Raw genomic sequence first — 16,671 nt, forward strand, 5'->3', positions numbered from 1 at the left:
GAAACAAACAGTACTCAAGTTCATGCTGCTAAATCTTCAATTTCTAATATATGGGCTTCATAACTAAGAGTTCAGTTCTATTAATCAAACATAGTGGACTTTGGCATGAACAGAAAAACTTGTTTAAATATGTCTGCTATCTTGAAATCTTTGCCCTTGGAATACAGTCCGGTTTGAGTATTCTTTTTTTTAAAAAATTCTGTTTTGTTTGTTTTCTTTTTTGTCAATGATTCATAGTACCATAGAACATTCAGGGCACAAAATACACTTAAAAAAAAAATCATCAGATCACTCCCAAGTGGGTACTCAAAGGTTTGCAAAACAAAAATGAAAAGCACTTGGTTTTACTAAAAGAAAATGAGGGTCCACCCAAGTAAGATACTTTTTCCTATAATTCTCTCCATAGCTTACCTGCTATTATGTCAGGATACAGATGCAGCACACAGTAAGCTAACCGGACTGCCTTCCCACAGGTAAGTCTACCTCCATGTAATTTAAGATACTACCTTTCAGATAGAAATTGCTATCTGGTCAGTGCATCAGTTCAGACTCAGATATGAGCCATGTGGGTACCATTCCCTTAAAGCAGTTAACAAAAAATGGTTTATACAATTGTCCCATCACTATGGGGCAGTCACGCAAATCGTTTTGTGACTCACATAATTATATCTGCTTAAGACAGTTCCTCCTGTGCCACAATTTGTTCTTCTGACAATTCTTCATTGCGTGTATACTAAATCAAGATGAACTTTTAACCATATTATTTAACAATGCATTTGATAGCTATCCCATATAATTTGGGTGATTTTAAAAAAAGAGAGACAAAAGACAAAAGTGCTTAGGCTAATCTTCTCCAAGTTAAACTCCATTAAATTCAGTGGAACTTACTTCCAAATCGAAGCATATAGGACATTTTCCCTATTTTGAAAGCTTATTCTAGAAATCCTGACTGAAACTAAATGGAGAACAGAATGTTTTTATGCTAGGTAAAGCAGTCACATCAAACAAGGGGAAAATGTAATGAAGGTAACTTCAAACATTTTTTGGAAAGCAAAAGAGAAAGCAAGAGTACATATGTTTGGATTATTAATATATTATTTCTGAATTATTAGGATTTATTGATTTATTTCTGCAATAACCACAAATGACATATTTTTGTCACTGCACTCATCCACCGCCCTCCCTTCCCTTCCCTTCCCCTCCCCATCCCAGCCAAATGTTTAATACTTTCATCACTTGCTCCTCAGTGCAAATGGTAGCCTATAGTTTGATTTTTAGGAAGAAAAAGAAAGAGGAGAGGGAAGAGAGGCATCATTTATTTCTGCATCAAGAGCAAAAATAAAATAAGCAATTATTATTATTATTATTGTTTTTAAAGTCCTCTCTAACTGCCTGGTTCTGAAATTGAAACTGGCCTATAGAGACAACCTATCGGTACTTTTATATTCATCTCTTGAGCATTAGAGTAGTATTTCTTCTCCAGCTTCAGATGTCTTCTGTCATAGTTCTAATTATTAGTAGTCTTCCTCCCTACAAAAAATGAGTCTCCTAAGTAAAAGGTCCGCTTGTCATCTGACTGTGGATTATAGCCTGTGAAATCTCATGTCGTATTAAATTTGCTGGTCTTTAAGGTGCCGAAGCACCTTACATTCTCCTAGTCTGTCAGTCATAATGATAATAGAAGATAAGCAATAATGACAGGCTCTGTGTTTAGCAATGGGACAAGAACAAGCATTGCTCAGAGCTTTTCCTTCCATAAATAATTAAACTGGATATACCTTATTAAGGAATACATTGGATGCAGATCAGCATCATACCTCACTCTACTCTCCTTCCAGAAAATATACCCTAAAGAAATTCGCTTGCTGATCATGCATTTTGCTTGTGTATCACTGAAAAAACAATCAGAAAATAAAAAGACCAAGGAGCTATTTGAGTTGTGTATAGTGGGACATTTACTTGGATAATAAAGTGATTTGTTCGAAGGAACAATATCACTTTATTATCAGAGTAATCTAAGAAGATTATCGATTATCAGGTCAAATACCTTGTTGATGATTTTGTCCACTCTGTTAGGAAGAGGCTACCCAGCATCTGAGGCAGAGGTCTTTAGCATGATTGTCTTAACTGTGGGGTGCATAGCTTGTTCTGAATCGAGGGCTGCTCTTGACGGTTGGGGAGCATGCTCCAAGAAGAAGGGTGGGGTTCCAAGTCAAAACCTGAATTTGTTTTCACTGCATTTATATTAACAAGTTTTCTTCAAGAGGAATGAGCTGTACACACAATTCTAAATCAGAGCTGAGCATATATTTAAGTTTAATCAAATATACAAGGATATTTATTTAATCAAATATAAATTAATTCATGTGGGTATAATTAGATTTAATTAAATATTCAGCAAAACAAAATTAGGGGGAATAGTATGTATTTTATCGTTTCTCCCTTTTATCATATCAAAAATTATTATTTCGTAGCAACTTTTGAAGGCCTCTGAATCCCACAACCTTTTCAAGTGATTGTACACCTGGGACCTCTGGCAGTGTGCCTTCGATGGAACAGGAAATGCTGGGGTCTTCTATACCAATCTATAGTTCTTCCTATGCTAATAGATTTTTAATTTTTGCCAAAGTATAAAAGTTGTTGCCTATATAGTTTCTCACGTGAAGGGAGGAGAAAGGTAAGGCTGTGCGCTACAATTGTAGCTTCTCAAGGAACACAACCTTGCAGCTTCACACACACATATACATCCACATGCACATGCACATTCACATACTCTCACTGTTGAGTAGCTAGCTCTGATTTCAAATTTAGTCTGATGTTGCATATAACTTATTTCTTTGGAGGAAATATTAATGGGCATTGGTTGTCTATCCAGCTTCTCCAAGGTTGAGCAAGTCCTAATAGACCAGGATCTGGAGAATGTTGCAAGCTACCATGTCATAGTAATTACTACTGAAGCATTTTAATGTTAGAAATCCTTTAATTCGTACTAGCCTTGAATATTACATTGGCTTCATGCCCAATATAGATAAGTAGACAGGAGCAAGAGTAAGAAATACTCCACATTGGAGTGAACAATCCAGGGATCACATTTTTAAAAAGCTATTTTTAAGCCTCCAAGGGACACAGAGGTCATGATAGTGACATGGTGATAAAACCGGAGGGAAGGGACCGTTTTTAAATCCTTTTTTAATTATGGGGATTTGGTGTTTTTGTTTTATTTTGCTTCAGTAAAATAGGTAAGTTAAAACCACTGTGAGAACTACTTTTGGTTTTAGATAAGCCAAACCATAGACACACATCACTGCTTCAAATATAACTCAGTTGTAGACAGAACATACACCAAAGTATTTTCCAAGTGTGAGTTTCTGTTACTAATTCAGCTTTGGCAATATGATGCTATGAGACAGTACTTGGAAAAACCTTTGCCTTATTTAACATTTATTTATTTGCTACATTTATATCTCACTTTTGCTCCAGCAGCTCACAGCGGTGTACGTAGTATGCAATCCCTGCTCAACTTAATCCCTCAACCACCACCTTGGGAGGTAGTTTATTGAGGAAATGCTACTGGACCATAATCACCCAGTGAATTTCTATTGTTGAGGCTGGACATATCTTCTACACTGAATGTTAGCATCTCCCTAGCATTGCAGCCCTAATAAGCAATACAAGAAGTGGACCTGGAACTTTCTGTATTTAATGCTTATGTATGGCCATTGGCCTGTGGTTCGATCAAACACAGCCTGATGGAATTCCCTTTCTCCTGAACATAACAGGAGAATGTAGAAGTGTAAAAAATAAATAATAATTATAGGTCACCACTGTTTTCTGTTAGGGTACAAACAAAAAGCAAGTCCGCACCAAGAAGCGGCTGCACAAGATTCCTTGAACATCTGAAAGCAGTCCTTGAAACTAACTTACCCATGCTTGAGCCTGATGCACTTAACAGATATTAAATCCAGCCCCGTGTTGCAGTCAAGAATATTCTGTTGAAATTGATTTCCACAAAGTAGATGTGCAAAATGGACACTTTTGTTCAGTATTGCTAATCATTTTCACTCTATTACAAGATCACGAAGACAAGCCGGGGCACCTATTCCCATTGATTGTCACCTGAGCACGTGGTCACAATGGACGATATGCTTTCCTTGCCAAGGAAAACGAGTAAGGGGTTCCATTCTTATATATTCAAGAGTTTTATTATTGTTATTTTTTTACCTGCAATGATGGTAGAAACATAGTTTAATATAGGGGCAATATCCAACCCCATAGCCAAAATGAAAAACAGATTTAGGCTGAATGAAGGCTTTGAAATCCATGTACTTATGCTCTGTGTTGGACTGTGGCCAATGTGCTCCTTTGTACAGCACACCAAGATGCCAGATAAGAATGTAGAAAAGACATGCTGGATTTCTTTTTCTTTCTTTCTTTCTTTCTTTCTTTTTTGGTGCCTTCAAGTCAGTGTTGATTCCTGGTGACTGCCTGGATGAGTCCCTGCAGTTTTCTTGGTGAGATTTTGGAAGTGGCTTGCCATTGCCTCTTCCTAGGGCTGAGAGAGTAACTGGCCCAAGGTAACCCTGTTGGCTTCATGTCAAAGTGAGGACTCGAACTCACAGTCTCCTGGTTTCTAGCCTGATGCCTTAACCACTACACTATACTGGCTCTCTTTGCTGAATTGGATGCACTAATATGAGGTATATGTTGGCATTTCTGTCAGAGTGCTGGAAAGTGTTTGGCCCGAGAGATCATTAAGAACACACCAGGCATTTCTATAAAAATAAGTGTATTTAAAGAAAGCATAAAACATAAACAGTTTCCTTATCCAGAGCTGGATAGGCTCAAAAGCTTCTTAAATACAAAGAAAACGTATTTACAAGCTCATACACATGAACATGTGCTGAGCAGGAACGAGAGGCTATAAACAGGAGGAGGGAAGAGGCTGGCTCTTGCTCTGGCAGAGCTGTCTTATTTAAATGCAAATTAGTGGAGGATGGTTTCAAACTACAGTTTCCCACATAAGGTCATTTGGACACTTAACCAAATGAGTCGTGACCTTATCACCCTGCCAAATACTTAAGAAACTATTCAATTACCATGGATACCTGGCGCCTCTATGACGTGCTCCTTGCATAACAACCTGAGATATCAACAGTATAAATGGGAGCTTCTCCTGGATGAACATGCAGTGCCATGTCACATGCAGACCTGCTTGCACTATTAAAATGAGGGCTTTCATATGCACCAGATGTTTATATAGAATTCCAAGTCACGGAAAACTGATCCGAGTTGGCTGTGGGCTGATGCAGAGTTACTTTTCCTTCTTGAAACAAGAGAGCAGTTGGACCTGAAAAAAGCCAGCACATTTATGTTGACGGCAATCAGGCTTTACCTCTGCTTTTAAAAAAAAAAATCATCTCTGATTGGTTCATCATTGCATACTGCAAGCTGTGCTTTAAGTAATTTGCATTGCATTGAGAAAGATTCAATTAATGGCTAAATAATTAATGCCCCCCCTTACTGGGTTAAATTATTTTGTGGGACTGTCTTAATGTTTAATTCCACATTTTTATCATTTTGTATATAACTATTTTTAATGCACTCTACAGTTCAGATCAAGGCAACTGGTGCAACCAGCCAAATACAGAGGGAGTGCCTGTAATGGTAATCTTTGGGACAAAGAAGCATGTAAGCCAAAAGAACCGTGTGTTGCGGAACAAAGCTGTGGAGATGACTTTCAATGTCAGGAGACTGGTGAGTTTGGTTCCATTACAGTCTTCCTCAATCTGATGCCTTTGGATGACTTCAGTTTCCATAATACCCATTAAGTGAGGCACTGGACTCTTTTGTTGCCTACAGGCAACCAGTCTTGAAAGATACAGTGATGGTGAAGTTGCTTTGAAGATAGGTTTTTGCTGCTTTCTGTTGAAATGAGGACAAGGAAAACGTTTATGCTTCATTTCTTTTCACTCCATGGTCTAGTTCATACATTATGAGCCATAATGTGACTGGTTTCCTTTTGGCTCAGCATTATACTGCGTATACAGACCCATCTAAAGTGCTAATTCATTATCAGCATGATATATAGGTCAGAAAATTATGGCTTGGTCACAAACCACAGTTAAACAACCTAGCTTAACATTATATGCAAAGTTCAAGGTTTCTTAGTAACATGGGTGTACCTCTTCCTAAGTGGAGCAGCTATTCCACTTAGGATACTCTTCATAAACACTTTTGGCTTAGGTCAAAGGTGTTAAAGCACAAGGTGAGCAAGAATATGAAAGATCTGTCCCAAATTATCTTTATGGATTTGTGGAAAAGACCTTTCAATCCAACCTTAGTCCAAGCAGAGATTCCAGAAATAATCAGATAACAAGAATAATCCATATTTGCACTGCAGGGCGTTGCATTAAACGTCACCTACTATGCAATGGAGAGCCAGACTGTATGGATGGGTCTGATGAGGATGGTTGTGATGATCCTGTAAGTACATGTGAAAATCCAGATCCAGTTCCAGGAATTGAACAAGTTTCAAGGGGGTAAGTAGCATTCATTCTCCCCAGATCATGCTTCTTTGTAAAATAGAACCGAAAATCTGACTTCCAGTTTTGGGAAGTTTGCTTCCAATGTGACAATAGTTTCAGTTTTACTAGCTCATTCCTATGGTTCCTGTGAATTTAGAATTTATTTTGGTGCTGTACATAATAGTTGCAAGGTGGATGCCCATCCTTTCTACTACTAAAAACCCAGTGGAAGGAATTGAGATGTCAGATGTCTTCTGTTGGGATTCAGGCCGCTGACTGCTTAAGAGATGACTACATAAGGAAAAACAATACATTCAAACATGTCTCTTGGCCATTTCACAGGTATATGCAAGATCTCTTATTCCATTCATCAATATTTCAATGACATCTTCCCTGAAAAAGAAACCCAAAGCTCTGTTCCTCATCAAATTAAGACTAGTTGAAAAAATTCAGAATTTTTTTTTTCTAGAGCAGCATTAATTATTTCAGCTTCATTTATATGCCAGAAAAAAATGTTTCTATCATATTGTGCCATATTCTGAAATAAACATTTTAGTACTCGGCCAGGTTAGGATAGGGAATTCATAAATGCCATAGGAATTGATTCTTCATCTAATCTGTCCTATAATAGTCCACATTGGCAAGAAGTCAATATATCAAATTCCAAAAGTAGGACTGTTCTTGAGATAGATGCAAGTTTATCTTGTTTTTCATTGTGTTTCAAATACTGAATGTTATTCAGTACATCTACAGCACCCATTCATGTGGCAGAAAATCTCTCTCTGTGGTCTGTAACAGTGAACACTGACTTGATGACTCATCATCATCAGTTCAGCACCCATATGTTTTGAAATCAGATTTTAAAAAATCTGATTTGTAGGATGTACTAAAATTATTAGCAATGCAATAATAGTGGCCCAAAGATAAATAGTATGAGTATGACAATGCAGCATCTGCATGGTTTGGGCAATCTTCTCTTAGCAAGGATATACAGGGTTACACAAGCACAGGAGGGTTTGTAAGGAATGCACAAAAAATTGCAAATAACTGGAAAAATAAGAAGTGATCTTAATAAAGGAGGAACCCTGAAAAAGAGGACAGAATTTGAAATACTTATACAGAGTCAACATCATTTATTAGGATGTTTTTACAAATTGTTACTCATATATGACACGGAAACAGAACAATTCAAAACGTTGTATGATATGAAGGATACAAAACTTCGAAGAACTATGGAAAATCAATTAAATTTACATCAAACTACAATTTGAGGGAAAATTGGTATCAAATGTTCTACAAATGATACATAACTCCATCAACGGTTGTCAAGATGGACAATGCTGGACATGCCACAACAAAGAAGGAACGTTTTACCATATGGGGTGGTTATGCAAAATGGGTCAAAGGTACTGGAAAGAAGAAAATATAAATGGGAAGTGTCACAATTTATTAAGATATATGCTGACAGCAGCAAAAATCAATCTGGCACAGCTCTGGAAAAGAGAAACCTTGCCATCAGTACAGGATTGGAAGATTATGTGGCAGTTGAACAATTTATGGTATATATTCACAGCCATGGCACTTCTCCCAAGGTTGAGAAACACTGGGTTAGATTACGCCCAGCTGCTCTGTGTTTCCATTTTTATCTGTTTTTATCTTGCGTATTTTGTGTTTTTTAATTGTTTTATTGTAAGGTGCCGAGAGTCATGTAAAAGTGAGATGGGCGGCTATATAAATCGAATGAATGAATGAATGAATGAATGAAGACAGAGATTGTTTTTGAAGCAAAAGAGAAGCTGTTTTTTAAATATATATATATAAATGAACCAAATAGAAATGTGCAATAATTGCAGATGTCCAAACTATCATATAAAAATATTTAAGTAGCAATTAGTGGCTGGAGGGGGAAAAAGGGGTAGGGGCAGAGAGGAGCTACTAGAATGTTTTTTCCTATTTTTCTTTATTTTTTGTTTGTTTGCCTTTTAAAAAAAAACACTTTTAAACAAAACATTTTATAGCTATCATATTTTCATTTCACTCTAGTGTAAAGTTCATTTTATGAATGTATATGCATACTTTTCCTTGTTTCTTTTCCCTTTTTTGTTGTTTGTTTTGCTTAATTAAAAATATAAAATAAAGAATGCACAAAAATAGATTTGGGGAATAATTTGGCCACAACGTCCTTAGTTACTACTTATAAGCAGTTCAATGCAGCATAAAGCACCATTGTTGAGTGTCTGTCCTGCTGTGGACAGATTATGTGCCTTGCTTCTACTACTTGGATCAGTTTGTAGCTGCTAAGATGGGCCAGAATATTGCAACCTCACTCCTTGTTGCCACAAATGCCTCCTTGCCCAATGGCTCACAGGCCAACCAAAAAGCCCAGTGGTTCAAGTCCAAAGGTCAATCAAATAGTTGCAACTGAAGAACTGAAAAACAACTGCCTCAGCTGTTACTCACAGTAGCAGGTTACAGTATTGTAGGTTAACAATAACCAGCTGCTTATAAGTAACAGTTGAGGTAACTGCAACTATGGGGAAGGTGTTGCCATAGTTTTAGGTTCAGGATAATCTCATGTTTAAGGAACAAGAGTGGACTTCTGCTTTCCAGTTCAGGTCGGCCAAAGAAGAGAGGTCAAAAGATACTGCAGGTACAAGATACAAAGATGACATACTGTGGGTTTTATGTTGGTAATGAAAGCATGTTAAAATGTTAATTGCCTGTTTACTCAGAAGTACATTCCATAGCATTTTACAGAATTTACTCCTAGATAAGTAGGCATAAGTACGCATAGGATTATAGCACAAACTAATTTGTGCCAAACACAAAACATCTCAAAGTATGCTTCAAAATGTATCCACACTATGACACACACTTCAAATGGCCAGAGGGAGGGCTTCCTCTCTCAGAGATGTGCCCAGTTAGACTGCAGGGCAGGGGAGATGGTGTAGCTGTGTTATTATCCAAGAATCCCTGGTGGCTACCATAGGCATCGCTCAACAAGTGCCCAGCTATGAGACCCTTTTCCTTAGGGTGGGCTCTAGGAACCAGCTGGGATTGCTGCTACTGTACCAGCCTCACTGCTGCATAGCAGCCTCCATGCCTGAGTTCCTAGACTTCACTGTGGGGTTGGTAGTAGTGTTTCCCAGGCTTATGGTTCTGGGGGACTTCAACCTGCCTTCCCTGGGAGAGGTCGGAGGTGGCTCAGGAGTTCATGGAAGCCATGACTTCCATGGGCCTATCCCTAGTCATCCAGGGCCAGACTAGGAATAGTGGTCACACACCTGATTTGGTGTTCCTGTTGGAGCACTGCCTATGTGATATGGAATTGGTGTACCTGTCTTTGGTCCCCTTATCATGGTCAGATCACACCTTGGTGGCTATGACTTTCTCGAGGGCTGCACCCCTCCACAGGGAGGCAGGACCTATTAGATTGGTCTGCCCCCAGTGACTGATGGACCCAGATGGGTTTCAGAGGCAGCTGGGGGTTATACCTGAGGATCTGCTGCATAGTCCTGCCAAGGCCCTAGTTGCTGCCTGGAATAGGAGAGTGACTGAGGTTTTGGACAGGATTGCGCCCATGCAACCTCTCCCAATTTGTGGACCTCATCGTTCCCTATGGTATATGGAGGAATTGAGAGGGATGAAATGGATCAAGAGATGTCTAGAGCATTGCTGGCAGAAGATGAAGAACGAACTCACGAGTAAGAGTTGCTATTAAAGCCTACCTTGTGGCGATTTGTGTGGCAAAGTGGAAATACTTCTCTGCACTAATTGCATCTGCAGATAATTGCCCAGCAACCCTCCTCAAGGTGACCCGATCCCTTCTGGGCAAGGAGGACTTGGAGGTCTACCTGCAGAGGCAAGCTGAGGAATTTGCTGATTTTCTGGCAGATAAAATCACTCGGATTCATTCCCAATTGGATGTCGGTGTGGATACTGGTTCTGTGGAGATGCCTGGGATAGGTTCCTGCCTGGTTACATGGGAATAGTTTGACTGTTGCTCCTGAGGAAGTAGACAAGGTCCTAGGGAATGTGAGCTTGGCCACCTGTGTTCTAGATCCATATCCCTCCTGGCTAGTAAAAGTGTCATGGGAGGTGACATGTGGATGGGTACTGGTGAGGGTTAATGCATCCTTGACTGAGGGGGTTTTGTCCTCTCTCCAGCCTTCCCTTTCTTGGTAAGGTTGTTGAAAAAGTGATTGTGCTGCAGCTCCAGAGGATCCTGGATGAAACGGATTATCTGGACCCCTTTCAGTCAGGATTCAGATATAGGATGGAAATGGCATAGTCCTGCTTTTTGGTGATCTCTGGCAGGAGCAGGATGTGCATCCATCCTTGCTCTGCTTGACCTCTCTGCAGCTTTCAATATCATCAATCATGGTACCCAGCTGGACCAGCTTCAGGGGTGGGGAGTGGGGGGCACTGTGTTGTCCTGGTTTAATTCCTTCATCTGAGGCCATTCCTAGTCAGTGTTGATTGGGGGCGAGAGGTCCAGCGCTCGGTCTCTGCTTTGCAGAGTTCCACAGGGGTCAGTGCTTTCTTCACTCCTGTTTAACATCTACATGAAGCCACTGGGTGAGATTATCTGTCACCATGGGGTGAGATATCATTAGTATGCTGATGATACTCAGTTGTACATCATTGCCCATGGTGATTTAAGCAATGCCTTGACTGGCCTTTCTTGGTGCCTGGAGGCTGTAGAGGTCTGGATGGGGAACAACAGGTTGAAATTGTACCCTGACAAGATGAAGTGGCTTTGGGTTCAGGGCCCCTTGGTTTCTGGACAACTACCATCTTTGGTCTTGGATGTGGTTGAACTGACCCCAAACAGACCCAGTATATAATCTGGGGGTTCTTCTGACTTGCAACTCCTGCTTGAGGAACAGGTGGCAGTCATGTCCAGGAGGGCCTTTGCACAACTGCGAGCTATGCACTAGTTACACCCTTTCCTGGATTGACATGCCCTTTTCTCAGTCACCCATGCCCTAGTCACCTCCCTTATGGACTATTGTAGCACACCCCTGTATGGACTATTGTAATGCATTGAGGAGTATCCAGAAGCTTCAGTTGGTTCAAAATGTGGCAGCCCACACAATTTTGTGCAAGCTTAGATCTGTGCATGTGACACCTCTTTTGTGGCAGCTGCATTTGTTGCCGATTTGCTTCTGGGTCCAATTCAAGGTGCTGGTTATTACCACTAAAACCCTACATGGCTTTGGGTGAGGCTATTTGAAGGACCGCCTCACCCCAGTTCAGCCAGGCAGGTTGCAGGTTCCATCAATGAGGGAGGTACACCTGGTGGGACTGAGAAAAAGGTCCTTGTCCATGGTGGCTCTCCCCCTGAAGATAAGATTGGCCCCCGCCTTGATACTTTTCCAGAAAGCCCTGAAGATGTGATTTTGTCAGCGGGCCTGGGGACCCCAGGCCAACACGGAGCTGATTAAATGGTTAATTTAGAGTGTGTCTGTTCCCACCGGGGCTGGGGATAGGGAGATTTATTGGTTTTTTCTTGTTTTACTGGTTTTTAAATCTGTGAGCCCCCCAGAGTCACTTTGTGTGAATTGGGCGGTGATATAAATTTGTTTAATAGATAAGATAGGATAGGATAGGATAGGATAGGATAGGATAGGATAGGATAAGATAAGATACATTCAGTATTAAAAAGGCCTTCATTCTAGTATGTTTTGGTGCAAACTGAGATCTTTTACAACTTGTACCAATTTATTGTGTTGTCATCTACATGTCTAGTCAGAAATAAAAACCAGTAACACATATTTAGAAGTAAGGTAGTAGAGAATCACAGGTTTAGTTGGCCTGCATCCGAGTCATTCTCCAGAGTTTTTTAGAGAGTTTCTAAGATGCTTAAGAAGCGGCACACTCTTTGCCACAGAACACACCAACACTGCGTACCTATTTGCCTTTCTCTTTTTTTATTAAAGATTCAATATCCTTACACAAAAACCAGCACTGTTCGTCTATGACCCTAAGTACTTTGGAGGCCAGTGCGAATCTGTTTACAATGGAGAATGGCGAGAGCTGAAGTATGATTCGGCATGTGAGCGTTTGTATTATGGGGATGATGAGAAATACTTCCGAAAGCCCTATAATGTTCACTTCTATCACTTTCTAGTAAGTATTTGCAGGATGTGCCTAACATTAAGGGTTCAGTAGCACTGGATCTATGCAAGGAAAGGCCTAATGCCATAGAGTTATATGTGAAGAGTATTAGGCATGTTCATCGCCTTGAGTTATATTTTACAAATATAACTAGAACTTCATCATCTTCATCATCATCATCCAAGACTCCAGGTAGAAGGTCTACTCTGACTTGATTGATTTTAAGTGACATAATGATCTATTTCTTCGGTGTTTGCCTGTTTTTAATGTGGCAACTGAGGCCAGGGTTTGGTCCCCTCCTGTTGATGCTATAATGTAAGATTCTGAGTGACCTATTGCAGGACTCATGCCAGTTTTCTGCCTTGTGCAATTTTACTTGAAGTACTGCAAAGCCTAGCACATTAGCACTGTTGTGGGACTGTGTACCATTGGTTCCAGATTTTAAAAGGCTGTCATCAATATATCACCTGGATTTGGAGCCCTATGAATGCTTCACAGGGCCTTTGCTTCCAAATTCAGTGGATGGCTAGTAGAATATATAGGGACTGGGACAAAGAGTCAGGTGAGCAGCGGCATCTGCAATGGGTGGTTAAAAATGTCAAAATGGTGGTTACGATCATGCAATCAATGCCCCAACCATTTCTATGGGCTTTGATCATGTAGCTGCTAACACCACCGTGACTTTTCTGATCTCCTCCCCACAGAAGCTGCAACCACCCTGATGGTAGTTTGCATACACATGTATACGTTTAGCAAAGGAATCTCTTGCACTCACCAAAGACTGAGCCCAGAGTGTCCCACAGATTATCTGAATAACTGTAAGGCAACATCACATTGGCTGGCAGAAGCTAAAAAGTGGAAGCGGTTGTATTTTCATTGATCTTGATTACCAAATGGCCCAGGGGACAGAAAAGGCTTCAGAGGGCATAAATTATGTGTGCGCATGCTGCAACTTGGATCTTATGGAGCTTCTAGGGCAAAAGAGAATCCACTGGCGTTAATCCAACATATTCTCTTTTCATTTCAGGCTCAGGCTGATACTGGTGTTTCTTCTGAGTATTATGCTGATTCCACAGACTTACTGGATGCCATCAAAAAAGACACCTCTAGAAATGGTGGTTTTACAGTTGGCATAGGACTTGCTGAAGTGCCCGTGTCATTGGAGCTAGGCTTCACTTTATCAAAGGGTTCAGGGACCCTGAACAATTTTACACAATACAAAGAAAAGGTAATAAAACAGTAAAGATCTCCTTTCTCATTCCTTGTTTTTTTAATCAAATAGCCCAATCACTCAGCTCACATTTCCCCCTTGAAACATGAATGCTCAGACCTTAATTTATTCATGTAATTGCACATGTGTGATCATTAGCAATGCTATTGCTCTTATTACACTGAGGCAATAAGAAGCATTATAATGGGGAATGGAATAGAATTATGAAGAACGTTGCATACTATCTCCCTCCATCCTGCTTCCCTGACATTAAATGTATAAAAGAGAATGGATGAAAAATATATAGAATTATTCATCAGGCAACAGTTGTCTTCAGAGAAAATGTTCCAACAGCAAATTTATCTTCCCTACATTAATGTAAGAAAACCAGAGCTGCAAGAAGCCATTACTTTGTTTATGATTTAGAAAAGCTTAGAAATCAAGAGATGTGAACAGCTTGGTGTCGATCAATTTTTAGAAGGCTTGTGTGAGTAACTGGTTACAACCCAGGAGTTTGGAATAATTTGCTGAGGTTAGAAAAGCAATTGTACTGTGCGTATTATTATGACAGCTTGTTTCAAAAAGTGGGTATGACTTCTGTCTGTCTGCTACTAAAGCAGGCCTACTTACCCCCTATGCTTTCTCTACAGAATGTAGGATTTATTAGAGTTAAAACCAAAGTGCAAACAGCCCGTTTCAAGATGAGACGCAATAATATATATTTGGATGAAGACATGTTACAGTCTCTGATGGAGCTCCCAGAAGAGTATAACTATGGGATGTACAGCAGTTTTATTTATGATTATGGCACCCATTTCATGACATCTGGAACCATTGGAGGCATCTTTGAATATATCCTTGTTGTGAACAAAGACAAAATGAGGAGCTCAGGTTTGCATGGATTGTTTACTTCATATACTATTGAGAGATAGGACGTTATACACCTAAGCACATCTATATGCTTAAAGCCATTGGTCCAGGATTGGTATCTCATGTTTCTATCCAAAAATGGTCCCTGCTCTCAGATTTACCATAAAAAGGTGCCACAGTGAAGGAATGGAGGACAGGGAAAGAAAAAGAAAATATAGGCTTAATATTTGATGGCCAGGTTTCTGGTTGTCTAGTAGGGAAAAAGACATCTGTTCTGCAGATCTATGTATGGAAATGTCATGCACATGTACTAATGATTGCTGTCTTTGCCAAAAGAGAGACAATGTTTCCAGGGAACTCAGCACAAAGTGCTCACCTGTCCTATTTTATTATGTGTTGGAGAAGAGCACCCTTATTTACTTTATCTAGGCCAGCGCACTTGTTTCCCTGTGTCTGCCTTGCCTACATGAACCCAGAAGGGCTTGGATTTGGCAGTCCTATAATCCTGGGTTTTCTGCCTCTCTTTATTCTTGGAATCATTCTGCCAGTGCAGTCCTAAGCAACATTTTTTCTGGAAGTAAACCCCATAGATTCTGTCTGGATGTATTATGCCATGGCCATCAATTACAGATTTGACATCTACGCACTGTCATTCATTCATTCATTCATTCATTCATTCATTCATTCATTCGATTTATATAGCTGCCCACCTCAAACCAGTGACTCTGGGTGGCTAACAATCATAAAAACAATTAAACAATTAAAGCAGTACAAAAAAAATTAAATACAAATAGCAGCCAAGAGATATTAAAATCCATCAGTGTTAGCACAACCAGGAAACGGCACACTTCATATACTCAGGACCCCAGGCCTGGGCACATAGCCAGGTCTTCAAGGCCTTCCAAAAAGCCAGTAGGGTCAGGGCCATCCTAATCTCAGGAGGGAGGATGTCACGGAGGGCAGGCACTATGGCAGAAAAAGTACATCTCCTGGCCCTGCCAGCCGACATTCCTTGGCTGATGGGACCTGGAGCATGCCCATCCTGCCGGACCAGATTGAATGGGTAGAGACAACTGGCGTACTGATGATACCCCACCCCAAACCCAGCAGCCTCATGTAGATGTTAAGTAAGAGGGGTGAGAGACCCGAGCCTTGCGGCACCCCACAAACTAGGGGCTGTGGGCTGGACCTGTCCCCTCTTATCAACACTGAGTGGAACCAACCCAGGTGGAAGGAGGAGAACCAGTGCAACACCATGCCGCCCACCCGCAATTCCAGAAGCCAGTCCAGAAGGATAACATGATCGATGGTATCAAAGGCGGCTGAGAGCTCAAGAAGAGCAAGGATGGATGCACCTGCTGCCATCCTGCTTCTTCCAGAGGTCGTCCAAGAGCCAATCAATGCCATTTCAGTCACATATCCTGGCCTGAATCCTGACTGAAAGGGGGGTAATCCACTTCATCCAGAGCCCTTCGAAGCTGCCGTGTGATCACTTTTTTTTTTTGCTGTGTCCCTACAACATTGTTTTCATCTCATCTCCAGGTCAGGACTGAGACAGGCTAAACTCATTCTTAGCTGTACTGCTGTTAAAGTATTATTCTCCCCCTTATTCCAACACTATCCAAGGGCAACCTCAAAGGGTGTAAAATATGTTCCACTTTGCCTGACTTTTGAGGGAGGTAAGGTATCTGCAATGACTTGAAACAGATTAGGACAGACTGGCAGCAACAAATGCCATGCCTCTACGGTCTTCTGCTGACTCAAGGATGGGTGGAGAGCTCTTCCAAGCAGAAGCGGGGAAAAGCATTTACATCAGCATGGTACTATGTAGATTATTTACATTTTGAGCATTTGGTTAATTATTGGCATGACTCCCCACTACTCCAGCCTTCTACAAAACTAATATCTTATTAGTGCAAGTTCTCACACAACAGAAAACCATCAGTG

At 40.5% G+C, this 16,671-nt stretch overlaps 1 protein-coding gene across 2 annotated transcripts in view; it reads left to right on the forward strand.

Moving 5' to 3' along the window:
- The first annotated feature begins 291 nt into the window (after positions 1-291).
- C8A (complement C8 alpha chain) overlaps positions 292-16,671 on the forward strand; it is a 33,317-nt gene continuing 16,937 nt past the window's right edge. Inside the window, exons 1-7 of one of the 2 annotated variants that reach the window (XM_063298019.1) lie at positions 292-473; positions 4,074-4,167; positions 5,610-5,754; positions 6,401-6,539; positions 12,467-12,656; positions 13,672-13,872; positions 14,505-14,745. In XM_063298019.1, coding sequence (XP_063154089.1) covers positions 358-473; positions 4,074-4,167; positions 5,610-5,754; positions 6,401-6,539; positions 12,467-12,656; positions 13,672-13,872; positions 14,505-14,745 — 1,126 coding nt within the window. In that variant the 5' untranslated portion in view covers positions 292-357. The remainder of the gene's footprint in view (positions 474-4,073; positions 4,168-5,609; positions 5,755-6,400; positions 6,540-12,466; positions 12,657-13,671; positions 13,873-14,504; positions 14,746-16,671) is intronic. The other variant, XM_063298020.1, reaches the window with a different exon arrangement.

This window comes from Candoia aspera, chromosome 3 (assembly GCF_035149785.1).
Source record: "Candoia aspera isolate rCanAsp1 chromosome 3, rCanAsp1.hap2, whole genome shotgun sequence".
NCBI classification, from domain to species: Eukaryota; Metazoa; Chordata; class Lepidosauria; order Squamata; family Boidae; genus Candoia; species Candoia aspera.